Raw genomic sequence first — 26,101 nt, 5'->3', positions numbered from 1 at the left:
TAAGAGTATGCCATTAGGCTTCACTTCTGCAGAGAAAAAGTAAACATTCTCCATGCTACTCCACGTACACTTTGATTTTTTTCCTTCTAAAATGGGTGATTTTAGGTTTAATCTCAAAGGATCCTGCTGCCCATTCTTGTGAAAGGTTATCGTGGTTTAGGCCCGTCCGGCACCAAAGCACGACGCAGCCGCTCGCTCACTCCTCCCCCCGGCGGGATGGGGAGGAGAAAATATAATGAAAGTCTCGTGAGTCAAGACAAGGACAGGGAGGGATCACTCACCACTTATGGTCACAGGCAAAACAGACTCGACTTGGGGAAAAAGAAACCAATTAAATTTGTTACCAATCAAATCAGAGTAGGATGATGAGAAACAGAACCATATCTTAAAAACACACCTTCCCCCCACCCCTCCCTTCTTCCTGGGCCCAGCTTTGCTCCCGATACCTCTACCTCTTCCCCCTGAGCAGTGCAGGGGGATGGGAATGGGGGTTGCGGTCAGTTCATCACATGTTGTTTCTGCCGCTCCTTCCTCCTCAGGGGGAGGACTCCTCACACTTCTCCACTGCTCCAGCATGGGGTCCCTCCCACGGGGGTCAGCCCTCCACGAGCTTCTCCAATGTGAGTCCTTTCCATGCACTGCAGTCCTCCATGAACTGCTCCAGCGTGGGCTTTCCCACAGAGTCACAGCCTTCTCCGGGCCCAGCCACCTCCTCCGGCGTGGGGTCCTCCACGGGCTGCAGGGGAATCTCTGCTCCGCCGTTAACCTCCATGGGCTGCAGGGGGACAGCCTGCCGTCTCACCACGGGCTGCAGGGGAATGTCTGCTCCGGCACACCTCCTCCCTCTCCTTCTTCACTGGCCTTGGTGTGTGCATGGCTGTTTCTCTCACAACCCACTCCTCTCTTTGCTGCAGCTTTTTTTTTTAGCAGTTTTTCCCCTTCTTCAATATGCTATCACAGAGGCGCTACCACCATCGCTGACTGGCTTGGCCTTGGCCAGTGGCACGTCTGACTTGGAGCTGGGGAAGCTTCTAGCAGCTTCTCACAGAAGCCACCCCTGTAGCTCCTCTGCTACCAAACCCCCGCCACACAAACCCAACACGATAACCAATACCAAAACTGTCATGAGAAATATCCTCTCAGTTGCTAGCTGCCTTCTCCAGATCCTGTCTTCATCCATAGATGATGGTGGATGATGAAGTTCCTCTCAGTCCTGCCATGGTTTCCCGCTCTAGGTCTGTCCGAGCCTCTTCCTTTAAATGTTGGTCCTGATGCCTTCTCCAAGCAGTAATAACACCATTTTGGCGTATTTTCCCTCTATATCAAGAGTCCGGAACACAGATTTGTAATACTTATTGGTAGACCATGATTTCACAATAGTTTTCCAGTCATCCATAAAAGGTCTCTAAACTTCTAGTTTAAAAATCAATTTTTAAACCCAGATAAAATATAGAGATTTCAATAGAAATTCAGAGGAAGCAAAAAGGAAAGCAACACTGTTCTCTGCTCTTTGAAAGGGTGTTGATCAGTTTTTTTCACCACCTGATTGTGCTTTCTGGAGAATAAATCTGAGAAAGCTGAGATAAAAAGCATGGCAATTACTGGATCTATATATATGCATATGTACATATATATAAAACTTTACACAATAATTTTGAAGATACAAGCAATGTTCCTCTCTTTTTCCTTCCATGGACAACATCTGAAGGGAAAACTGTTATGAGCCATTGCCAAGTTGGTAAAGACAAAAGAACACTTCCTTAATACTGATGTGTTTTTAGATCAAGCAGCTGGAGGTACTGTACTTAATGGCAGAGAAGAAACAAATTTTTTAGTAATACATAAAAGAAAATAATATAGTGCACAAACTACGCAGCATTTCATTATTCCTTAATCTGCTTCATGTGATCATAGAGGTTTAGAAGCTAGAAAAGGAGAAGGCGTTTGAGAAACTCCAACTTACAATGTCTGGAATTAACATGTAGCTGAAAAGCAATGGAAGTAAAAACAGTGTTTACTGGGAGATGCCAAGAGTTTGTTTGCCTATCTGAAACAGATGCTTCCTGTTTTTCAGCATCTAAGGGGACTTTCAAACCATGAAGCAACAATTTGAAGATGACTGTTATGTCTTCAAGAGCTCTTTTGTATGTGGATGAACCTTCTTTTGTGTACACTTACCAGACAACTGTATTTTTGTGTGTATTATAAGTACTTCTTTCTCAGTGAATCACCTGCAGCTACACATTTGAGCTGAAAAAGCAGCTATTTATATATTAATAAAATATACTTTCACATTAAATGTTCATGTCAAGCTGGCAATAAAAATAGAATAACAGGATGTTTTATTTAGGATTTAAAAGGAGATTATGAAACCGCTGTTATACAAAATATTTGCATACATTCTGAACTTTAATTTGTCTGAGGGCTAAATTTAATCGTTTGGGTGATGCACAGAATTCCTACTGACTTTTCTGCAATAGATGTATATGACAAAGGTGCCCCTATATGAGCATTTTAGTTCAGATGAGGAGCAAGCTTTTGAAGTGAACCTCCTGACTGTCTCCATTTACTGCACTTGGGTCTGGGAGCATGTGAAGTGAATTTCTTTCACATGAGCTAAACTAGAATAGGTTCTCCAGGACAGCGTGCAATGCACTCCAACCATCAAGGAGCAGTCAGGCTATATGGAAGTAAATCGTCCATAAAGTGTATGGGGTAAGTGTTGGCTCTTCAGCACCTAGCCTTTCACTCTGCGGTTTGGTCCTATTGCACTGTATTACTTTCTAAGGTAGACATTGGCTTCAAGGCCAAATTTAGCCCAGTCGTTGGGCTAAATAGCCTGAAAATTGTTCAAAGTTTCCCCTAAAGAACAACAGAACTGGGGGACAGGATGGGACGGGATGGGACAGGACACGACAGAAAGAAATCAGAAAAAATATTTACAGAGAAGTTTGAGCTTTTTGGTTTTTGTTTGAGCTCATCCTTACACATCAGAGAGGAGGGGTAAGATGCACATGCTGTGCCTTTTTCCCCTCTGAAACCTTATCCATAACAGAAATTTGAAAAACTTTCAGCCTAATTGCTGGAGAGACCGTGTGAACCCAGCACTCCCAACAGAGTGTTAAAATACTCTTCGTGCTCCTCTTTCTGCTTTATTAGTTTAGCCTGGTACTGCTAATTTTTCTGGGACAGTGAATCAACTTTCACGATTCCTAATGTTACATCTATAATACTGTTATGAAATTTTGTTTTGAGATGCAGAGGTCAAGTCAGCAACTACTGAAATACTTTATGAAGGACATCCTTTTGAACATGACTTCAATTTTTGTTTTAATGATACCCACAGATTTGGCAAATATACTCTACTGTAAGCATTACAGGTAATGGTGACATAGTAGTTTTATTAACCTACTCCGGGTATTCTTTAGTAGCCTTTCGTTTTGCTGTGTTCAGTTTCCAAGCAAAGCAGTTTATCTCTCACTTTTGTCTACTTTGTTGTTCTTTTTACTGCTCCAGATCACACCCTTTAATTGTAAAACTTGTGAGGCAGGACAACTGTTGATTATTTGGCTCTGTGTTCTTAATAGAGCCATTATTAAGCATAATAAGTATATCTCCTGCTGAACCTTAAAAAGCAATAATTATCTTATTATAAGTAGATCTCGAAATCTACTCCTTCAAGCGCAAATGCTTTCTTCATGCTTTCTTCTTTTTCCACCTCTAGAAAATAGAAGATGCTAATTTAGAGACAGTATGAAATTAATCTTCCCTATAGTTGTTATTATCACTGACATAATCACAATGAGTTTTATGTGTTAGTTCCTATGCAACCAATGCTTGCACATGTTTAACAAGTCAAACCTATTACAATTCCTTTTCTTAATGCTATTTGTTTTGTACCATTTAGGACAAGAAATTGCTATGGGCTTATTGGTATGCGCTATGCTTTCTTTGGTCTTACTGAACACAGGGAATAAAAAAATACGGAGTGAGATTCCTGCTGCTTAGATGTAGGTATCTGCAGCCCAGACTTGGAGACGAGTAGGGTGCCCCTCGCCGTGAGTGCAGACAATGGCACCTCCACAGTGTCTCACCCCGCTCTGAAGCAGGCTCCTACTTCTGGCTGGGTGAATCCCACCCTGACTACCATTGCTAGCATTTACTAGGTCTCACTGATCACAACAGGAGCCTAGACACCTAGCCCCGCATACTCACCTACTCTGTGGACTCTGATACTAGATGAGACGATTTCCATCCAAGCAGTTTCAACTGAGTTTCAACTGCTTCTAAATTGCAGCTATTCAGATCGTCAGGCACCAGATTGGAACTGGATTGCAAATCCCACTGTGATTTTTTTTTCCCTAGATGAATCCCCGACAGAGTGTAGGAGGGAGGGCTCCTTCTTGAGATGGTCCTTCACTTCCCAGGAACTGATCCCTAGAAGTTCCCAGGCGAGCCAGCTTTGCACAGCAGGTAAGAGGCCCACAGTCTTTCATATACTGTCCTTCATTATGAAATGCATGATGCTGCAGAAACATAATGTTATTTAAAACACTGAAAAAGCAATCACAAGGATAAAGTAGTTTATGCTACTCATACTATAAAGGTTTTGTCAACAGATAGGAAGGGAGACAATGATTGTGAGGAGCAGAAGGATTATGGGTGAGGGTGGATTTATGAGACAGGAAAAGGGGCTACAGTTTTCCTGTTAGCACTGTTGAGAATAGCACGGCTTGTCGCATAGCAGTAGTTTTATAGCTTTTCTCTCTTCCTCATTCAACCTGTGGTTTTGCTTCCAGCCTTGCCTGGTTTGGGGAACTTAGCATATAATCCATTACACTAGTTTTAGAGTAATCTCTGGTTTTTGAAGTTCCTTTGAAAAGGAGTTTTTAAAGAAAGTTGATCTGAAGAAGTGAAGAGCAAGGCTAATAGTTGAAGCATTAAATTTGGGAGATATTTGCATCCTGTACATACAACAGCAATGACCATCTAACTGATTTGGCTCAGCTAAGTGATCTACAAGACCACTGTAGGGTACCAATTAGAGGTTAGCTCTAATGTTTTGTGGGATAACTGGTTTCTTAATCTTGCTCTGACAACCAGCCAAAAATAGGCAAGTGATCAGTCTTACTGATGTTGCCTAACAAGTTTGCTCTTTCCCTGTTGCTTCAGTACTGCAGCAAATGCTACAGATAGGAAAACTCAGATGTTTTAACTACGTAGTTGAAGTTGTAGGAAAACCAAGGAACTAGGACTATTTCTTGCAGAGATACACTCCACATGAAAAAAAAACCACAATCTGAAGCATTATTTTACAAGGATATTTTTGCTGTTTGTTGTGTTAAATACAAGTACAGGAACACATTATCTGCCGGGCTTTTTTTCTGCCCGGATAAGCCTGAGCTGTGGAGAGACCGGTGGACCTTCCTTGGGTGCAGCAGGCTGCTGTGTAGGACGCACCCACTCTGGGCACCTGTAGGACTGTGGGAGCTGCTGACTACAACAGACAACATGTTAGGCCTTAACACATTTAAATTTCATAGATATTTTGTAATATTGACAGCATTTCTGTTAAAATCAGCTAAGGTATAGGGATGGGAAAAGCCTGGGCAGTCCTACAAATTTAGGGTAAGTAATTGCTGAAGCAGGAAGAGCTGGCGAAGAAACCCCAAAGAGAGAGTGACTGAAGCGATCTTTAAGAGGCAGTATTTGGGACTTTCCTTTCTGTGGCGATGACTTTACCACATTCCTGTGCATCACTGAACCTTCCTGAAGAGCTGAAGCACCCCAGGCACAGCTATATGAAATAATCCAGCAAAACACCCGAGCAGCCTGCAGCTGAGAGAGCTGAGCAGCCGCTCTGCCTGCTAGTGACACCGCAGAGCAGCTTGCAGACAGCAGACACAGCTGATGGAGACAACTGGCAGAGAGCACAGCTGGCAGAAGCAGCTATGAGCCAGTCCAGTGGCCGGGGGTGGCGAGCAGCCAAGTGGAGTTGCTAAACTCGGCTTAGAGCACAGGGTCCTTTCTGGCTTCTCCATATCAAAGCAGAGTGGTGACACATTAAGCTGATGCAGGACCAGTCAAGCTCTGTCTTTTGGGACAACAGCTCGACCCCCGATCAGGTGGATTATATGATGAAAAGTGGGGGATGATTAAAGGAGGAGGGTTGTGGCTGATATTTTCTTTGCTCTCTGGGCACACCAGGTCAGGACTGCAGCCATGTTCTGAGGGAGGGTAGTTTTGTTTGCTGTAAATTGTTTCTCACCCAATCCCTTAAAAGTTTCTATTATTTAAACTCATGTGTGCAAAATATTGTTTGTCAATTGGGAAAAATTTTCCTGTCTTAGGTGCATTAATTCAAATCCCCTGAGTCTCAGGCTGACACTCAGACTCGTGTTCTGTGTTTCCTAAGGCCCCTTGGAAACAGCATCCGCTACTTGTGATCAGTCAATACTTGGGGAAAGGGCTACAACTTGCCTTCTCCTATTCTACAGCACTATAAACTCTTTACAGCTGTTATCCATCTTGTCTCCAATTCTGTGTTGGACATGCTGCTCTCTAAAACAGAGCTCTGTATATTATGTGTATGATCTGTATCTTTGCGTCTTACAGGCATGTGTTTGCATTGAAGTAGATTGTACCATTATTCCAGGGAACCTAGTTTACCATGAAATTCCAATCACTTGATAGAACTACTTTTTTTCCTTATTAATGGTCTCCATTATGTTTTATCTGTGAAGTTTCCCAGTAAATGATAAATACATTGAATAGAACTGATCCCACAACATGCCATTATAAATGCTCTCTAGAATTACTTTCTGAGTCATAATCTTTTTAGCATGTGCTGCATTCATTTTGTATAGTGCTAATTTTTAATCAACACATCATTTGGTGAGAAACTATATCAAATCCTTTAGTAAAATCTAGATGTATTACATTGCATTGTCTCCATTCACTGATTTTATCAATAGAAGTAATTATCTGGCATTATTTGTTTTCTGTGTGCTCTCTGTTGCCCATCCTCTGCAGTTATCTTTAAAATCCACATGTTGAACCTTAGCCTAATTTAATCTCTTTGAGGCAGGAACAATTCCAGTGTTAAGACAGCACAGAGCACAAAGGGAATTCAGAGAACTACTAATAATAACCGTATGCTGACTATTCTTCAGCGCTCTGCTGTGATCTAGCTGTTTCACATTTATTGCATTACTTTAGTGAGGACAGAATTTGAAGTACCAAGTCCAGAAAAGGACGTTGGTAGCTACAAGTTACATCTTGAAGTGTCCATATTATAGGATTCTCCCTCTAAGAAGAATTTTAAAGCCTATGTTAGAAGTCCACACTTCTTAAATGGAGCATATATACATATAGACACCTGGAAAAGACAGCTATTTAGAATTAGCCTCTAAGAAACACTGAAAACAAGGCTGTGTTTGAGATCCCACTGCTCTCTATGACAGATGAATTTTGCTGCATGTCAGCTCACTATCCCAAAATATTTATTCTTTTAGAAACAGAGTAAGATTCACTCTTTTCCTATAAACCATGAAAAGCATCGTTCTCTCCTGCCTCCTGCATACAGGTGCAGTGATGTGAGCACTGAGGCAGATCCCTTTTGTTCCTGAGTCTGGAAGTTCAAATCCACGTCTTGTGTTGCAGGACTATGTTGTAACATCAAGCTGCCTTGAAAGAGGCAAGTGGCAGCTGCGTGCTGAGGCTGTTCTGTTTGGAAAAGGAATGTAAGATTCTCAGAGAAGAAGGGGTCTTACAGACAGTCAGGTCGACTCCCCAGGGCAAAGTGTTACCCTAAAAAATAATGGCCAAGATATGGATACGAAGGAAGTATCTCATGTAGTCCAGCAGCCCAATACTGCAACTGCTAGGGACAGGCCCTAGGATTCACACTAACTGTGCAAGGGCTCAGGACTTGTCAGGTTTCATCTAAACTTGTCTTTGTCTACATGGAGCTTTGTTTGGGTTTGCTTAGCTGCAACAGCAGTTTTTCTAATGACCAGGTGTCTACCACCTAGTATCAAACCATATTTTTTCTACAGATAGTAGTAAGTAGTTATTCTGTGTAGTATGACCTATCTGTGACCCTCACAGAATGGTGTAGTGCAGAGGAGCATCGGTGTGGTGTGATAGCAAAGGCCTTGCAAGTGGGGACACAGGATGCAGGGTGGAGGGGCAGCAGCAGAGGCTGAAAAGAGGGCTCGGGATGCCGCTGGGGACCCCAGCACTGTAAAGAGGTCACCAGTGGTTGGTAAAGAGGTGCGGGCTGGGAGCTGGGCAAAACTGGTTTTTGGAATAACAAAGAGCTGAAAGAGCAAGACTCAAGCAGATGTACAACACACCATATACAGTAAATTTGGACGTAAAATGGAGTTGCAGACCGATGAAGCAATAGCAAGGTGTAACAGCGTGTTGGAAAAATAGCCCAGGTGGGGATCCTCAGAGTGGGGAGGAAGAAGCCATCAACATCATACTCCTCCTTTCAGCAAAGAAGTGGAAGAAACGCCATCATGAACATCACACTTCTCCTGGCAAAGGGCATGGGATGCTCATGGCTTGCTGCAACCTTCTTCTCTAGCAATACCGATGCCATCAAATACAGGACCAAAATGGAAGTCTAAGGGACAGCCCAACAGCAGAAGTAGATACTAGGAAGGTTTTGTACAACAGTTTTAACTCTATTATTAATGTAATTCTGTATTAATCAGATAATTTGTACTGTAGCAAGTAGTATTATTGTGACTAGACTAATCTTAATAACTGTCTGTTGTATTGTAATTAGTCTTAAGATTTTCATTAGACTAACAATAAATTCTTGGCTTCCCATATAAGGTGCATTTTCTTTCCTGCCCATAACAAGTTTCTGAGTGCAACACTGGTCTCAGAATTCACTGTCATGCAATAGCCATGGTAAGGAGCAGTGGCAACATAAACAATCACCACGTCATAGTTTAATTCTATTGATTTTTTAACTTTATTTTTATCTGAGCAAATAATTTTTGAAAGACAGAATTTTTTTTCTGTTGTCATAGTTCCACATATTTAGGTAAATAACTTCTGCAATCCTAAACTCTGCAGTAAAAACGATCTTTATAAAATAGAAGCTGTCCCTTTTTATTGCAATGCCCTTTTTACATATCTAATCTATTCCTCACTATGACAAACAGATCATGAAAATTTTACTTTCAGTGTGATTGTAAACAAAGTATATGCATTCCATTGACATCAAGAAAGAAAAAGGATTAAAGAAATAGGACACAATTAGTTAAAATCTGAACAATTCTGCAGCTCTAAAATGAGATATTTATATTTCAAAGGTCTCTCTCCTCAAAGGGGAAGGGGTATTTAGAAATGTTTTAAACATCAAAGAATGAGAGTTAAAGAAACCTGTACATCTTCTATTTGTTTAGTAGAATTACTTTTACTATTTTTCATTTGCATTGCAGATGCAATTTCTCAGAAAGCATATCGGGGAAAAAAGCCTTTGATGGATATGCGATATGTTAGTATTTGCATTTCTCACCCTATCTGTCTTCCTTTACTACAAAAGAAGAATCAATTTAATTAATTAGATTTAGCTAGCAAATGTCTGTAAGAAGGTTATTTCAGAAAGTAACTATAAAAAGAACAGCATATTTTAAGAGAGCTTTTCAAAGATAAACTAAAAGGGTAATATTAGAAATTCAGTTTCAGACAATATAAAAAATAGGGTAAATGTAAAGTGCAAAGATTCACTGCATAGTGAAATGTATATCTAGGTTTTGGAGAGTAATTCAAGTAGACTCTTGTGCTGTATTTACTTTATAGGAAAACCAAGGGCCATAGGGCAGACATAAGGCAATGGTGAAGAAGGTGGTTATGGCTTGGCTTCTACAACCTGAGAGACTCTTTCAGTATATTAAGTTCACATCAAGTTGCACCAAGTGGGAAGCTGCACCAAGGCTGATATTAAGACCAAAGCCACATTCTGCCTATGGTTTGGACTTCTTCTGAATGAAAAAAAAAAAAATGGTTTAATTAAAAAGAACAAATTGAGCTAATTTTTGTACCATGACTAATGTTTATTTCTTTACCACACTATGTTGTGCTGTGAAAAGCTACTATCGGAAACAAAAAAATACGATCAGGTTTGAAAGAATAACCGATAAAGACTTTTATCACATCATTGATTTGCTGTGTTGAGAGAGGCTCCCGTGCCACAGCTAGGGTTAGGGTCAGGGCTTCAGCGTCTATGGCGCTGATCTGCTCTGCAGCTTGGAGGACCAGGCCAACAGAAGCCTCATGGGTTTCAACACAGACAAATGCAAAGCCCTGCACTTGGGGGGGTAAGCCCAGGCATGGGTACAGGATGGGGTCTGAGTGGCTGGATAGCAGCTCTGCAGCAAAGATCTTGGCAGACAACAAGCTGAACGTGAGTGAGCAGGGCACCCTGGCAGCCACGAAGGTTAACAACACCCTGGGTGCATGAGCGATAGCATAGCCAGCAGGCAATGGCAGTGATTTTTTCCCCTAGGTCACATTTGGGTACAGCATTGGGACCCCTGCTATAAGACAGTAAAGCTGCAGAGATGCCAGTGCAAGATCATTAAGATGATTAGGGAGCTGATGATTAGAACATAATAAGCAAGAAGCGCAGAGGGAGCTCTCCTCATGTAGCCTGGAGATGAGAAGGACGAGGAGCAGTCCAACTGCTGGCTTCCATTACCTGAGTGGAGCTATCTGATAGCGTGAGAGCTGCCTCTGAGGTGCAAGACAAAAAGGACAAGAGGCAACAGTCACAAGCTGCAGCAAGGGAAATCCTAATTGGATATAGGGCAAAATTTTACAAGTGGTTAAACACTGGAAAGGTCACCTGGCAAAGCTGCACAATCCCTGCCTTGAAGAGTTTCGAACCACAGCTGAACAAGGCCCTGAGCAACTTGTCCTAGCTTTGAAGCTGGCCATGCTCAGAGCAGGAGGACTAGATGAAACACGGAGGTCACTTCCAACCTCAATGATCCTACCATTCTTTGATAAAAACAGCAGGTTTCCACGTTTTGGACAATGTGAAATAGTGCTTTCCCTGCTAAGTTAGCTCCCATGCTGAGACGGCCTCTTGATGCAAAACTGTATTTAAGGTTTGTGTTAGATTTATAGTTGGACAGGTATCTACAGCAATAAGTAAAATGAAAGCTACTGAGTTTAAAAAGTTGAACTAAGCTTTAGAGAATAATGAAGAATAACTAATTTGCATCATTAAGATTCTCTACCTGGAAGGACTATTAAGACAAGGCTAAATACAGATGTTAGAATGTTAGAATCATAGAATAACTAGGTAAAACATGTTTTTAATTTGAAAAGGGATGATAAAGTAGGTTTTGAAGCATGACTCCTACAATTTCCTTGCCATACTGAGTTTCTGTGGTGTGAGGGGCTTCTCAGCCAATGCTAAGCCAAGGCAAGGTTTAGTCTTGCAGAAGGTAAATTCAGGATTAGTAAGGGAGCTGAGAAAAGAATGCTGAGTTACAGTTCAACTATAGCTGAGAGTGACCCTTTCTGATACACAGTTCATGATCCAGTTCTTGGAGGAGAACACTGAGGAGAACACTTGTGTTGGGAGTCTGCTTCTACAAGATGCCAGGTAGCAGAGGAATTTAATTCTGTATTGAATTCATGGACTGGTTCTTGGAATTAGGTATGCTGCAAGGCTAAAACTGGACTGAGGGTCAGGATTAGTACATCTTCAGCAATTATGTATAAGGAATTTATCCTTGTGTTAGAAGCCCAAGCTTGTTCTTTATAAAGATTAATACTGAAGCATGTATAATATTTTTCCAAAAAGCTTTTAAAAAGTAGAAACTTTTTAGAAGTACAAACTTTTTAAGTGCTTTGCCCTTTTAAAGGGTTATTTATGTTTCTTGGGAAACACACAAACTGGACTAGAAATTTATTTTGTAATCAAACTTCTTCTAAATTTACTATATAACTCCACATAGCTATGCTAACTATATCACTATGAAAAGATACACCAAAACTGTAAATGACTAAGGACACGAAGTTAATATTTAAAGTGTAATATTAATTTGTACTGAATTATCTGTTAAACTCAAGAGGGTTAATTAGTTCATTGTTCATTTCTGTTCTGTTGAGTTCCTATAAGAATGAATTTGGCTTAGGTTGTTTAATTTTCTGCAATGATTTAGATATCCAATATGTTTAAGAATCATTCTTTTTCTAATTTTTCTCTTAGTCATGCAAAGTAAGATTAATTTACCATTTTTAAAGCTACTGAACTAGCAAATTTAATTTTTTTGTGTTCATAGTTAAGTTCTAAATCAAATATGAAATGGGGAACCACTATTCAAATAAATGATCTTTTTTTTATTTCAGGGAGCTTTGTGTTTACCTCTGAGGAAAATTCAGAATGCAATCCATGTGACTATTTTAAAGCCTGCTATTTATTTTTGCTTTACATTTGTTTTAGCATTTTTTGGTGTTTGGCTGGGGTTTTTTTCTTCACAAAAAAAATGAAGTGTTCATGAAGTTACTTTCTCAGCTTTGACAAATGCTGGTTGCGCTGGCAGCTAGCCAGCATCTTTTTTGCAGAATAACTTTAACACAACTGTGCTATGGTTACCTAAATAGTAGGATAATTTTCATACAATTCTTGCTACTGTGACTCTGGAATGTATGTTGCTGGTATCTGGCAATTGCCCCAAACTAATTAGTTCTTTATTTTTGAGGATGAATGTTTATTTCACAGTTGGATAAATAATGTGTATGAAGTCACTTTAGGAAAAAAAATATTTTTATCAGGATGCAAGACCTTTCTGAAAAGAAGAGGAAACAAAAGGTTCTCATTTATCGCAGATACAGAATTAGAGGTCCTGACAGCCATCAGCACAGTTCAGTCTATGGTACTGATACAGTTTAATCTTTCATATTCTGTTAAGTAACAGAATCTAATTTACCTCCCATTTGAGAAATATTGTACAATTCTAAGTGGTATTTTAAAACTGAAAATAAGTAATGGATCGGGTCTCATTTGAATAATCTGTGGATATGAATAAGTACATTGAGACAGCAGAACGTGCCATGTGAGAAAACGGAAATATTGTACTTGTACTTTTCACACAGGCAAAGAAATAGTACAATAAATCCTCCAAACACAGCAAATGTTAAGTGTGGACTTACATCTCACTTTTAAGTCAGGCAGACTGCTGCTGCCCAACAACATAGTTATGAATTCAAGCGTATGGTTAAATGCATTCCTGCATTAGTGCCACAGTTGTTCTGGAAGATAGTCAAACTCATTACATTATTTGGGCTACAAATTTTAAGCCTCATTAAAACCCTAATTGCTTGAATGTTGCCATGAAATGAGGAAAATCTGATGGACAGTGTTCCTGAAAGACAATCCACATGCTGTCAACTGTTTGTTTAAGGTATTTTAACGTCATGGAAAACAACATAAAGCTAAAATTCATGATGATGGAATAAATGAGGATGGAAAAAGAAGAAATATTTTTTAAAATTGACCTTCCCATCTGAGGTCCTTTTCTGCTTCCATGAAAGAAAGAGAAACAACTCTCTGAAGTTGTCATTTCTTCTCTAGATATTTTAGTGAGTTGCTAAATGTCATTACTGTAAGTCACACTGCCTTTTTGATAGTTCATTAATAACGTTAAATCAACCTATATCATAAATTAATGTTTGGTAACTGGGACTATAACTGTCATTATAAAATGCAATCAAAATAAATGCTGTAAAGTTGGAAAATTTAATTCATAGATATGAGTCACGCGTGATTAAAATCAGCTTCTCAGAGAGTTAGTGTATTCACTTTGGAGCCTGCTTCTGGTAAATGGGCAGAAAAAGAAGACTTTGCCCTGCAGTAACTGTAATTCTTCAAAAAATCTTGTGTACAAGGACCTCACTTTTGCTGCAGAGATCTCCCAGCTGTGTACACGATAGCCAGGCTTCCACCCCACATCGAGGGGCAGAGCAACCCAGACCACTGCACAGCTTCTTCCCTGCCCAGAAACCTGGTGTCTGCATGCTGAGAGAAAACTATGGGCTCTGTAGAACCCAACCATACTGAGTAGCTCAGAAAATTACATTTACTCTAAAATGATAAACTTTCTTTGAGTATCTGAACAAGAAGACCTTACTGCTGGAGGCCTTTCCTGGAGGTGAAAGCCAAAGTGATTTAATGGATTAAAGTCTGCTTTGCCAGACTGAGCATCTGACCTTAAAGCTCCTATCCAGGAATAATGATTGATAGCTGTGGGAGCTGAGGTTTTTAATAGTATTCCTAGTATTTCAGTCACTGTTGCTTGAGTCCTTGTAGGTTGAGTCATAAAATCAATCGCAGAAGCCAAATCAACATCATAGATGGTACTGATAGGGTCTGTTATCCACTCAGAAAGTCTTTCAGCTGGAAAACAGAGAATGTTTTATATCCTCTCACAATTTCACAAATCTTTCCAGACATGGTTCCTTTTCTTCCCAGAATCCAGACGATAGGACCCCATCGTGTGGGAGAGGCTTTCACTTTCTGGTTCTATGTCTAACAGTGGGTTATCAAATACGACAGAGAGCCTTAAGGAGCCGTGAAGTTTTTCCTCTATGAAAGTAAAGCCATGTTCTCCTTATGCCCAAAGGGCATTTGTTGGTTTCTTCCACAAAACGAGTGTAATCTTGGGAAAAAAAAGAATCAAGAAGTGAATAAAGTAATTAACATAAAAATCAAACACAGCTTTCAAAATGAATTTGGGACAGAGCTTCACTGTAAGCCTGACTGCATGAAAAATAGTACATGGAGGGGACCTGGCAACATGCTGGGATTTCATTTATCTTTGAAGGAATACAAAAACACCCACCACTTTTTTTCAAAACGATGAAGCAATAGACATGGTATGGGCACATATGGTGACAGATTTTTTAAAATTCCACTATCTTGGCTTACACTGAGAAATTCGTGAAAGAAACTGTTAAAAAGCAATTGACAGAGAAGTTTGCTTTTGGTTCTTGCTGGCTATTTAGAATATATAGTGTTACCCTGACTCCACTGGGATCCTTCTGGGAAGCTGAAATGACACGTGAACCTGATATATCATCCAGATTATATATTTATGTGAGTTCAAGTGTGTGACTATTGACAGGCAGTGGATCCAACAGTTACCCATACTAGTCCAGGTTATCACCCTCACCATGTACACATTTGTCTGAGTATTTACAGGTAGGTAATAGATCAGCAGTTGGTGCTCCCTGATGAAATCTGTGGTGGAGTCTACTCTCAAAGATTAAATCTGTGCCTATTTTGGCAGAGATACTGATTTCTTCCGTGCTCGAAACAGTGTGAGCTGATGTCTCCTCTATGTTATTAGGAAATACATGAAGTCATGTGCATGAGTAATGAAAGGCACAACCTGACTGATGGAGAAGGATGGCTCAAATGTAGCAGTTTGGGTATTGCTGCTCTTGGGTTCAGAATTGCTGTAATGATTTTTTTCCTAAAAGAACTGAGTTTGACTTTGGTTGCAGTGAAGAAAATAACTGGAGAACGTACCTATTAGCTGTAGAGGGTGAGTGCGCTAATTTCTTCTGCATTAGCCAATTTACAAAGCAAGTTTTACATGCGAAGACTTTGCCTCCAAAGATGTGTTGCTAATGGTGGCAGTGATTTTTATGAACACTCTGGAAGGAGGCTGAGGGAAAAGATGTGGGTAGAGATCAGGCAGAGAAAGTGAAGTATTTTATTCCTAAAAGATTTCTAACACTCACATATTTTCTGCAAATCAGCTGATATTTCTTAGAAATATGAAAGGCCTAGAGGTGAGTGGGCATGGCAAGGAAGGATAGAAAAAAATAATTCCCATCATCAAGAGTAGTCCAAGAACATGGGAAGTACTGAAGAGGAAGAAGTAGATTTCCTCTTCTGAAGTTAAAATACTTTCCTTAAGTGCTCAGCTGATCTTGTGATGAACATGTTGAGGTTTCATTTTGGGGCTGTCTGATCTTATGTTCATTGAAAAAAACATTGTTATTTAGACTTTTTGAGATAAATTGAATGCAGACTATCTTTTTGTCCCCATCCTTGCTGCCATACTAAACACTCTTACTTTAGCAGCACCTGAAATTGTCTGCTGCCATGAGCTAGTCATGAGTTGTCTTTCTACAACAATGGCTTTAAATGCATCCTTCCATTTTTCTGGCAACCTGTCCAGAAATGAAATCAGTCTGGCCCATGGCTTAGTTGAAGGTGCATGAATAATATTTCTTCACTCAAAAAGACCTAATCAGTTTGATTCCTTGTCCTTTAAAATGAAATCTGAACTGTAATCTGACTTCGTTGACTGCTAAAAACTAGTACTAAAAATACTCCCAAGTCACATGCTTAGAACTTGAAATCCACGCTACATGCTTCACTCTGAGATGAGAGCCAGAAAAAGTGCTCAGTAGATCTAAAATTCCTCTGTTCATAGATGTAGAGACCTTACTATGCAGTACGGAGTGTAAGACCTGAAATGGATTCCATGACACCTCCTGGATGACCCTGAGAGTGCTTCAGGGGTCTTTGCCATTTTGAAGAGCTCTTGAACAAACTGAAAACTGTGTCAGGAACTGATGCTACTTAACCTGGAACGGCTGTGCTGATCCTATGAAAGAACACTTTCCTTAGGATGTGGAAGGAAGAAGCTGTATGGTTGTGCTGATGATGATCTGTCTCTTCTGGCCTGGATCAAACTGGAAAAAAGTTTGAAATAATCCAGGAAACTTTATCTAGTGCTAAAGGTGCTTTGATAGATAACATAGCCAGTTCTGGTGTAGATAAGTATAATACAGTGAGATGAGAGTATTTGTTGGATAGCTATCCTTTGTGTCTTTGGAGAGGGGAAGTGGTATTTATACTTTGTGATTTTATTCTGCATGGAATCAGTAGAGAGGTATACAAACAAAGGCATTACTAACTTTGTCATGGTAGAGAAATGGGGAAGTCACTAGCTGTCTCTGCACTGATGACTCACTAACTTCCTCGTGCTTATGCCATGGTGACAAGGTCTCTTTTCTCCTGCAGACAGCAAGGATAGGTTTCAAAGGCTTTGAAACATAGGCCTGGATACTTTTTACTGAAGAATGCATTCTCCTTGACACCTGAGAGACTGCAGACATAAGCCCTTGAAAAACTAGTATTTAAAGTGAAAACCTTGAAGGAGTGGAAACTTTTTCTTTATGTCTAACCTCTGAGTCAGATACCTCCTTTAGACTTCACCATCACAAAAACAGAGCTTCATCAGTATTTGTGTGTTTTGAAAGTGGATTACAAAATCATGGAGTTATAGGAGATAATTCATACTGGAAGAATAAAGGCACTAAACATATCCATCAGCGTGTTGTATCATGGATGGTTTTTAAAGCCTGTGGTCTGGATTCAGCCACAGTGCGTGCTGATGGTTCCAATAATGATAGTGGAGCTGATGGTTCCACTTGCCCTAGCAAATGCTAAATGCCTTGTCTTTGGTCAATGGATTAAAACAATCAGCAGTAGCAAAGACAGAGGAAGCTAAGTATAGTAATCAAAGGCAGGAAAGAAAGATATAACAATTCTCAAACTGCAGTGTGTATTAGGATATTGGCATTGTTTCAGTGCTATGTTCAGCTATCAGAAAGGACCAAGTTACAGCTAAGCTCACTCCATTCTTCAGGCTCTTGAAAGAAACAGTTTGACACCAGCCAGGATAAAAAGATGGTGTTTGTTGGATGTTAATTAAGGGAATTACTGAACAAATACTTGAGGAAGAACCAGGGAATACGTATGTTCATCACAAATTCAGACTTAGTAAGCAGTATTTTGGATGTCATGAAACTGATATTGTGTTATAGTCACAGTTGCTTTGTTCCAATAACGCTGAAGCTCACTTCTAAGCTCACTCCTATACTCATCCACATACTCTTTCACATCTACAGAAGAACAGATGCCATTTCCAGTTCCTTAACTTCCTACAGAATAGTTTGTGCTGTTTTTCTGTGTGGGTTTTTTTTTAGGAGCACAAAGATTGAATCATAAAACTTCTTGAGATGTCTAATTAATGATCTACAAGGCAGAAAGCTGAGGGGGTGGAGGGGAGTAATCAATGTTTGCATCCTGTGGCATTCGGGTTCAATTATACTGCTGAAACTTGGAAGCAGTGATGGTTTAAAGCAATCATTCAGTGTTACACATTACAGCTATTCTGGAATCTGTAGTTTGTTCATAGTTTATGCTGTAATTACTGCAAGTATATCCCTCATTCCTTAAATGAGGTTGCACATATTGAAACAAGTTATGTAGAGACCTGATAATTAGCAACAGCTGACAATAATAAAGTAACAATCACAAAAGAAAGCATGGAAAATATGTCCTGCTTTCCACTGCAAAATTTTCACAGTCAATGATCTCGTTCAAATGCCAGCATAGCATATACAACACACAGCCCTGATGTTTCTTTTGCACTGTAATCTGATAGCTACTTTGTATGTAAATTCCAGATACTGTCCTAATACTTAGGCACTGTTCCAGTCCCCACACCTCAGTGCCATTTAAGAATGAGCAAATACAAGGTGCCTCTTGGGAATTATAATAATGTATATTTAGCCCCATTGGTGCATATCTTTTAACTATCCCTTGTTTTAGTTTTTAGTTTCTCTCTTTCCCATATAAATCGCTCTCAGTGCTTGAGAACTATGTACTTACTCGAAGCCGAAACATTAGAAGACAAAATAGCTGTGCCTTTATAAACATGATGAGAGAAGATGGATATCTCCCCAGCAACACTGAAGACCTGAATTTCCTTAACTCCTCCATTATTTTCATAGGATGCTCTATTTATGGAATCACCAATAACCAACTATTTCCATTTTTCTAAGCAGAATAAAACATTAAGATCAGATAATATAAAAATGATCAAACCAAACCCCCACCTAACCCAAAGCAGTCATCTAAAGTGGATTAGTAGGGAAGAATATAAGATCATATCACACTTACATGATATACTTTTGTTACCCATGCCTATAGTTATTATAGTTATATAATATATAGTAATATAGTTATTATAATAACTATTCATGCCTTTTAAGTTATTCATGCCACGCCCTGTGGGATCCACTGATTATGTTTAGATTTTTATGGTAGATTATAAAAAAGGGAGGAGTTTTAATTTTTTCTTTAAAACTGTTCTTTAGTTTTCAGTCATCTAGTACCCTATTTGTACTCGGCATTAGCCCCTCAAGACACCAGTAGTCCTCCACCCATCCCTTCACACTACTGTATGGAAAAAGATAATCGTGAACTAAATTTGCCTTTGAGTTTTTTTTAGCAATTTCAGCTGTAGGCTTACTGGTTTGGCTGCCTACAGACACACCTAGAATACTTGTGAAGGTACGTGGTTTCTTGGCTGTACGGAAAACTTCAAACAGGCTGGTTTAAGAGGAAATACTTTGGTGATACCTGATGAGAAATTGCTTTGTGTTCAACAACTGGACAAGAGAAGGAAAAGAAAGAAAAGAGACTTCAGGTGATACCTTCCTGAAAACAGAGGCAGAACATTAGAAGTAGGGTGTGAAGTTGGAAGTTTATGTGTAAAAATATCAGGGATATCTTCCTTGAGTTTCTGCCACTGAAGTTATGTTTCAGACATGTGCTGCGCACAGGGAATATATGTCCGGTAAATAAGACCACGTTACTGTCTTCTGTATTCCCACTGCTTAACCCGTTGGCAGGGAGCTAACCAGGTGTCCACATTCAAGTTCTCCATCCATCATTATTTTGACACACTACCTGAGATCATGCATTGAACTTGAATCACACCCACAAGAATCTAGAAATGAAATTCAAAATTAATGTATTCTGATAATGTTTGTGGCTTTACAGTTACATTTGTCTTTTACAGATAAACACATTAAACTTCTTTATTTCCATGTGTAAAACCATTAACAGCCAGAGGAGTAGGGGACTGCTGTACAGGATTTGGGGTGATATCCTGTGATCTTTGACTTGTCCCACATGTTGTGTGACTACAGACATGGCATTTAATTTGCCTGTGCCTTACCTTCCCATCTGTGACATGGGAATGGTAGCACTTCCATCTCTCATCGAACTGCTATGGTGACAAATGAACATTGGAGGCTCCTTAGATGCCATGATGATGGATACAAATTAAATACATGAGAAATAAGATGACGGAACTTCTATGATTACTGTGAATAATTATGAACAGACTCAGTGCGACTGAATTAGCGCTCTTAAAAAAAAAAAGGGGTCTGCGCAAGTACGCGAGAGGGTGAAATTGCCATTTTTCAATGTGTCACAGTGCATAGAATAACCAAGGTAAACCCACGTCTTTTCGCTCAAGTCTCTTGTGAGAATAATTACTGTTCTCTTTACAAGGACAATTAACGTTAATGTCTAATTTTCTAGGTTTGTTTTTTCTCGTCCGCTTCCACGACCACCCTTCGGAAGGGCAGCCGGCCAGCGCGGCACACCGCTCAGCGCCGCGCACGGGGGCGCTGCTCCGCCAGCGGCAGGGCGAGCCCGCCCGCCCCGGCCGCGCTCTCCCGCCGCGGGCCCTCTGCCGCGCCCCCTGGCGGCGCGGAGCCCGCCCGCCTGCCAGCGGAGCCGCCGCGCCGCGCCGCGCCCCGTCCCTCCCCAGCCGCACCGGGCGGCAGCCGCCGCTGCCCGAAACAGCCCTGGCGTTTGCTGCCGCGGTGCGCTTTCCTTTGTGTGTGGCCCGGGAGAATAAGTCTGCCTCACCGCGGGCCCGCGCGCAGGGCGTTGAAGTTTGGGACGTTACCGGCCGGGGCGCGGCCCGCCCGCGCTCTCCTCCGCCGCCGACTCCAGCAGAGGCGGGGAGTTGTTGCTCGGTTGCTCAGCGCCCGCTCACTCACCAACGGGGAAGAAGGGGATTCCCCGGCTAGCCTGCGGGACGGGGCGGGACGGGAGTTTCCGCGCAGGGGCCGAGGGGGAAGAGACCGGGGAGGCGCGGGAGCGAAAACTGCTCGGGACCGCCCCCCGAGCTAGCTTCCACCGGGGCCCTTCCCGGCCCCGGTGTCGTTTCCTTCCCTGAGGGCTCCGGTGCGGGAGCGGGGCAGGTCGGCGGCGGGGCGGCCGGCGCGCTGCGCCCCTTCGGCCGGCGGGGAGCCCGCCCGCGGCCGCTGCCGCTCCGCCGCGGGCCGGCCGGCCGCCCCTCACACCGGCCGTCGGGCACCCCGCGCGCCCCGGGCTGGGGCAGTCACGCGCGGCTCCCGCTCGCGGTGACGTCACCGCCCCGCTCCCACCTCGCCGCCTCAGTCGGCGCTGGCAGCCCGCGGGCGGCGGTGCGGTCCGGTGCTCCGCGCCACGGGCGGCAGCCGGCGGCGTCGCCGCTGTGGAAGGCCGCTTGGCGCCGCCTCTTCCCCTCCCTCTCCGCCGGCCTCCCTCCCTGCGCTGCCCCATGTTCGGGCTAGAGAAGCCGGCGGGGCAGCCGAAGCCGGGCAGAAGTGGTGGGTTTCCGAACATGGCGTCCGTGGGGGATTTTAACGTGCTCAGCTCCAGCATCCCGGCCACCAAGGTGGAACTCTCCGTGTCTTGCAGGTACGGCGGCGGCTCAGGGCCGCCCTGCCCGCTCGCCCTGGGGCGTCGGAGGGGGCAGACAGGCGAGCGGGCTGGTCCCCGCGGTGTGCCGGGGCAGGGGGCCCCTCGCCCCGGGCTGGTCAGCGGAGAGGGGAGGAGAAGGGGCTGCGGCCGGGCGCGGGGTTGCCCTCCACATGCCCGGCGCTGTGCGAGGCGCTTTCCCTCCTGTCCTGGGAGAGCATGCCTAGCGCGGGGAAGTTGTAAATCCTCAGCCCGGGCAGAGCCTGGGAGCAGCCCGAGGTCGGCTGCCGGCCCGCTTGCCGCGCACCAGGCGTGCCCGCGGCAGGGGTGCTGCCGGCGGACCCCCGGGGAGAAGCGGCGGCTCTCGCGGCGGCTGCGGGCAGCTGTCGGCTTTGCCGAAGCGGGCAGCCGCCGCCGCCGCCGCCCCGAGTGCTTCCCGTGCCTCTGCCGGCCCGGGGGGAGCTGGCTGGAGGGGAGCGGCAGTCCGCCGCCGTGCGCGCAGCGCGTTTTCTCCAGCAGGTGTGGAACTTCTGGAGCTGTCCCAAGTGCCGCGGGTGGGGACGGAGAAAACTCCCATCCGGAATAATCCTTTCGTAGATTGTTTCAGGCTCTTTTGCAGAACTGTTACGAAACCGGGCGTGTTACCGCGTCACGTTTTATCGTAACGCTGCTACCGATAAATTAAAAAAATGCCAACCTGTAACCTAGGGTATGCAGTTTTGTTCCTCGACATTTATTTGGCCATGGTTTTTTTTATCGGTATTTCAAAAACACTGCTTTCTCCCATGAAGCACAGACAATTTCCCATTAGAGGTCTAAAAATATTTTTATTTGTGGGCTTTTATATTCATATCTTCATTCACGTTTTGCAGCTTCCTTAAGTATTCCCTAGTAGTTTCAGAGCAGTGGTTCCTTTCGCCAGCAGAGTTGGCAGCTTCTAGCGGATAATTTGAACTGTTAGTGTTGTTTCCTGATGGGAAATGAGACAAAGTTTGTGCTACAGTCCGTTGCTCCATTTTCTAATGTAGCTGCCCGGGAGTTGCTGCTGTTAACACTACTTCTCCGAGGACAGAAGGGCAGCGCTCTAAACTTAAATTGTCAGACCACTCCCTCTCTTTCCTTAGTAAATAAAGTATGATTTGATGTCTTAGCAAGGGTTCTTTTCAAAAGAAGGCTGAGATGATGAGAAATAGAGTACGATTGAATTTGGAATACTGAAACAGTCACTAGGCTGACAGATGAACACCCTGATGTACTGACTGCCTGTCTCTGCAAAGTTCACGGGCAACAACCACAGAAAACCCTGGTCACGTGAAGGGTGTGCTGCTATGTGTAAAAGCAATCCAGGACCTTTAATATTACTTTTACGTTCTTCAAATAACCTGTCACAATTACAGATGTCAGAATATTTATCCTGGATTTGACCCGGTTCACTTATAATAGGAGTTTCTTTCATTCCAGGTATTGTTTGTATATACCTGCAATGTTTTCTTCAAACCTTGGTTTTATAGTGATTTGAGAATCCATCAGATAGATAGTTATGAAGAAATGTAGGTATATGACATAGTCAATCAATTCTGACCTTAGTTACCTTACTTTTAAGTAATTTCAGTCTATAGTTTACAATGTTAATTTCTCTGTAGGTATCTTCAAAAGCCATGTCTGTTTTGTTAAAACTGCTTTTTTGTCTTGTTTAAAAAAAATGGTCTCCCATCCTGATATGTCTTGATGTCAAGTGCGGAAGGATGGGAATTTCCATGGTGATTCCTCTCTTCTTTATGTGCTGGAATGACAGCTTTTGATTACAAAATCATGCTTCAAAATTGAGTGTGAAATGAATGACATTGGGGCAGAGATTAACGATTAACACATGTTTGTGATTCATCTGTAAACACATTCATTGGCTAAAGCTCTCGAAAAGTAGTGTTAAATGAAATTGTGAAATACAGCAAGAGCAAACTGCAAAGTTCAGAGAAAGCTGAAAATTCTTTAATAATTAGCAGTTGTGTATTCCGTAACACCTGGAGAGAAATGCTTTTAAAATAGTTTGGGTCATGACATTAGTTTTCCCTTGATACCTGAAGAGTTGTAGAGCCAATTTGGTCACTAGTTTACATCAACAATTATCACCTGATAACTATTCTTTCTTCCTAGATTTTTTTTCTTTTTTTGCTTGTTTTCATTATAGGAAATATGGGAACTTCTTCCAGTTTGTACAGGTGGTGTAACTTGGTGGTCAGTGAAGCAGTGCAAGCTGTTTGTGCCACAAAATAAATTTGTGACTTTAGACAATATTCTTTTGTCCCTTTCTCCCTATTCAGTAAGGATACAGCTTCTCTTCACTTAGCTTTTAATTCTGTATGGTTTGTCTGTCAGCATTTCCCACGTTAATTTGCCCTGCATGCCCATACTGTCAATGCTACCAAATTAGCCAGGTTCCAGTACTATGCAGATGGCATTGCACTACTTCTTATTCTGCAAGCCAGCCTGTTTTAGCTTCAGAGGCACATCAGGTAGCCTTTAGGAGAAGTGCATCTCATAGGATGAGAAATTGTCTGTGAAAATTATAAAATCCAGAAATGTTGTGGATATCAGGTGATGCTCTTTCTGGGGTTTCTTTATGACTAAAAACTTTTCATATGATTCCCATGGCTTATTGAATGCCAGCATTGGCTGTAGTTTTACAAATGCTAGAAAAGCAAGAAATTAATTAAATTCTTTCTAGTTATTACTACTCAGTTTCTGTCAAACAAAAAGTTCACAATTCTTTTCTAACTCTTTTAAGATGTAGATTTCCAAACCTCTGAGTTTTTTTTATCAGGAATCTATATCCTTTGGCTCAAGAGCCAGATCTAATGTGGCAGAACAACTTAAATGTGTCATCCCAGAGGATCCTCTGGTGTTGGTAATAGTCCACTATTTTCTGGATTAATTGTTCTAGTAGCCATCTCCCTCTGCACCCTGTAGCTCACTTCATGGATGCCCCTCAGGGCACGTGATGGTCTGATGAAAATTTCACTGTCACCTGCTATGCAATCTTTATTTGTTGTGGCCTGGCATGATTTTGCATGATTGTCATGTGGTGAAGGATCAGGACCTTGGCCCTCCAGTCGGTGTGGAAGAGAGAATATAGGCTGCTCTTTATCTTTTACTCCACTACTGTTTTCTAGCCCAAAGGTTCCTCTTCCTCTAAAGAGGTATTTGCACTGCATACTGATTATAGGCCTGTGCTGGAGACTTGAATCTTCGCTTAGCAGCTGTGTGTGTAAACTTGTGATCCCATGTGAGCTTGAGGTAAGCTTCAGGCCATGTGTCTGTCATCCTGTATCTCCCTCTCTGGTGATGTTCTTCACTGATTCCAATCTAGTTAAATCTCAGAAAAACTTCATATTCTGTTCCCATCTTCCCTACTATCAGTGCAGTCAATATGTTGTTGACTGAACTAGCATATTTAATGCTGAGAACACAAGTAGATGATGGTTACCACATATCTTGAAGTTTGTGCTGTGTGTGAACATACGAAGTTCAACATAGTTCAATGGGCTCTCAAGTTTTTCACTTTTTGTTGTGATCTGTATACTGGTGATTTATGCTCCTCATGGTTACTGTGTGGACTGACCTAATTTTTTTCCTGTAGCCTCTCCTGATTGAGCCACAGCCTTTATGAAACCGTATCTTACAAGGAAGGCCAAGAGTTTCATTATGCCTCCTGTTAATGTTTATTTACTTACTGAATGAGGAGTTATCAATCAGAATTACCTTCTTGAGAGTAATTTTTTAATATCTATAGGAAAGTGAAGCTGTAGTTTGATCACTTTGACTTCTAGTAGTGTATCAAAGATGACATGGTTATCTGAAAGATGGTAAAAGTGTTGTAAAATATTGACACAGTACAGGGTCACTTTGCTAATTCAGAAAGTTTGTTATGATAGTATTGCTCTGCTAGGCTTTATGCTCCATCAGGCAGTCTGTCCTCATCGTTGTGGGTTTATGCTAGATAGGCTCTACACTGGCTGTATTCCCACACCAGGCATAATGTGCATAAAGGCAGCATAAACTCTGTATCATGGTTAATTCAACAGAAATACAATTGGTTGCCCATGCCTGGTTTGGATCAGTTCTATGCTGCTTCACAATTTTACAGAAATCTAATATTAATGAATGGGCTGAATGGAATTAAGCAACTCCTATTCTCAGTAATGAAGATAATGTAATTTCAAGTTTCTTGCACAGAGGAACAAAATGTACTACTTCAGAATTTTTGCCTTGCCTTTTGTTTGGCAGTCCGAAAGTCTTAACCAGCCGCTTTCTAGTGGTTGCAGTACCCAAAAGTTTAATTATATCTTTGATTGTCCTAGGCATTGATTTCTGGCAAGATGGCTTCTCTCCAGCCAGTGTACTTACCTTCTGGGTTTGTTTGGGATATTGATCATTTGTTAGAAATCCCTGTCACAGAAAGATGCAATGATAAAAGAGATTTCCATTACAAATTATTTG

The 26,101-nt window shown here is 42.0% G+C and overlaps 1 protein-coding gene across 2 annotated transcripts in view; it reads left to right on the top strand.

Annotated features, from left to right (window-relative positions):
• Positions 1-21,419: 21,419 nt before the first annotated feature.
• The window catches only part of CPNE8 (copine 8), a 109,650-nt gene continuing 104,968 nt past the window's right edge, over positions 21,420-26,101 (top strand). For both annotated transcript variants that reach the window (XM_050911185.1, XM_050911193.1), the window contains exon 1: positions 21,420-21,604. In XM_050911185.1, coding sequence (XP_050767142.1) covers positions 21,465-21,604 — 140 coding nt within the window. In that variant the 5' untranslated portion in view covers positions 21,420-21,464. The remainder of the gene's footprint in view (positions 21,605-26,101) is intronic.

This window comes from Gymnogyps californianus, chromosome 1, assembly GCF_018139145.2.
Source record: "Gymnogyps californianus isolate 813 chromosome 1, ASM1813914v2, whole genome shotgun sequence".
NCBI classification, from domain to species: Eukaryota; Metazoa; Chordata; class Aves; order Accipitriformes; family Cathartidae; genus Gymnogyps; species Gymnogyps californianus.
The sequence above is the reverse complement of the archived record's forward strand: the minus strand, read 5'-3'. Positions and strand labels throughout refer to the sequence as shown.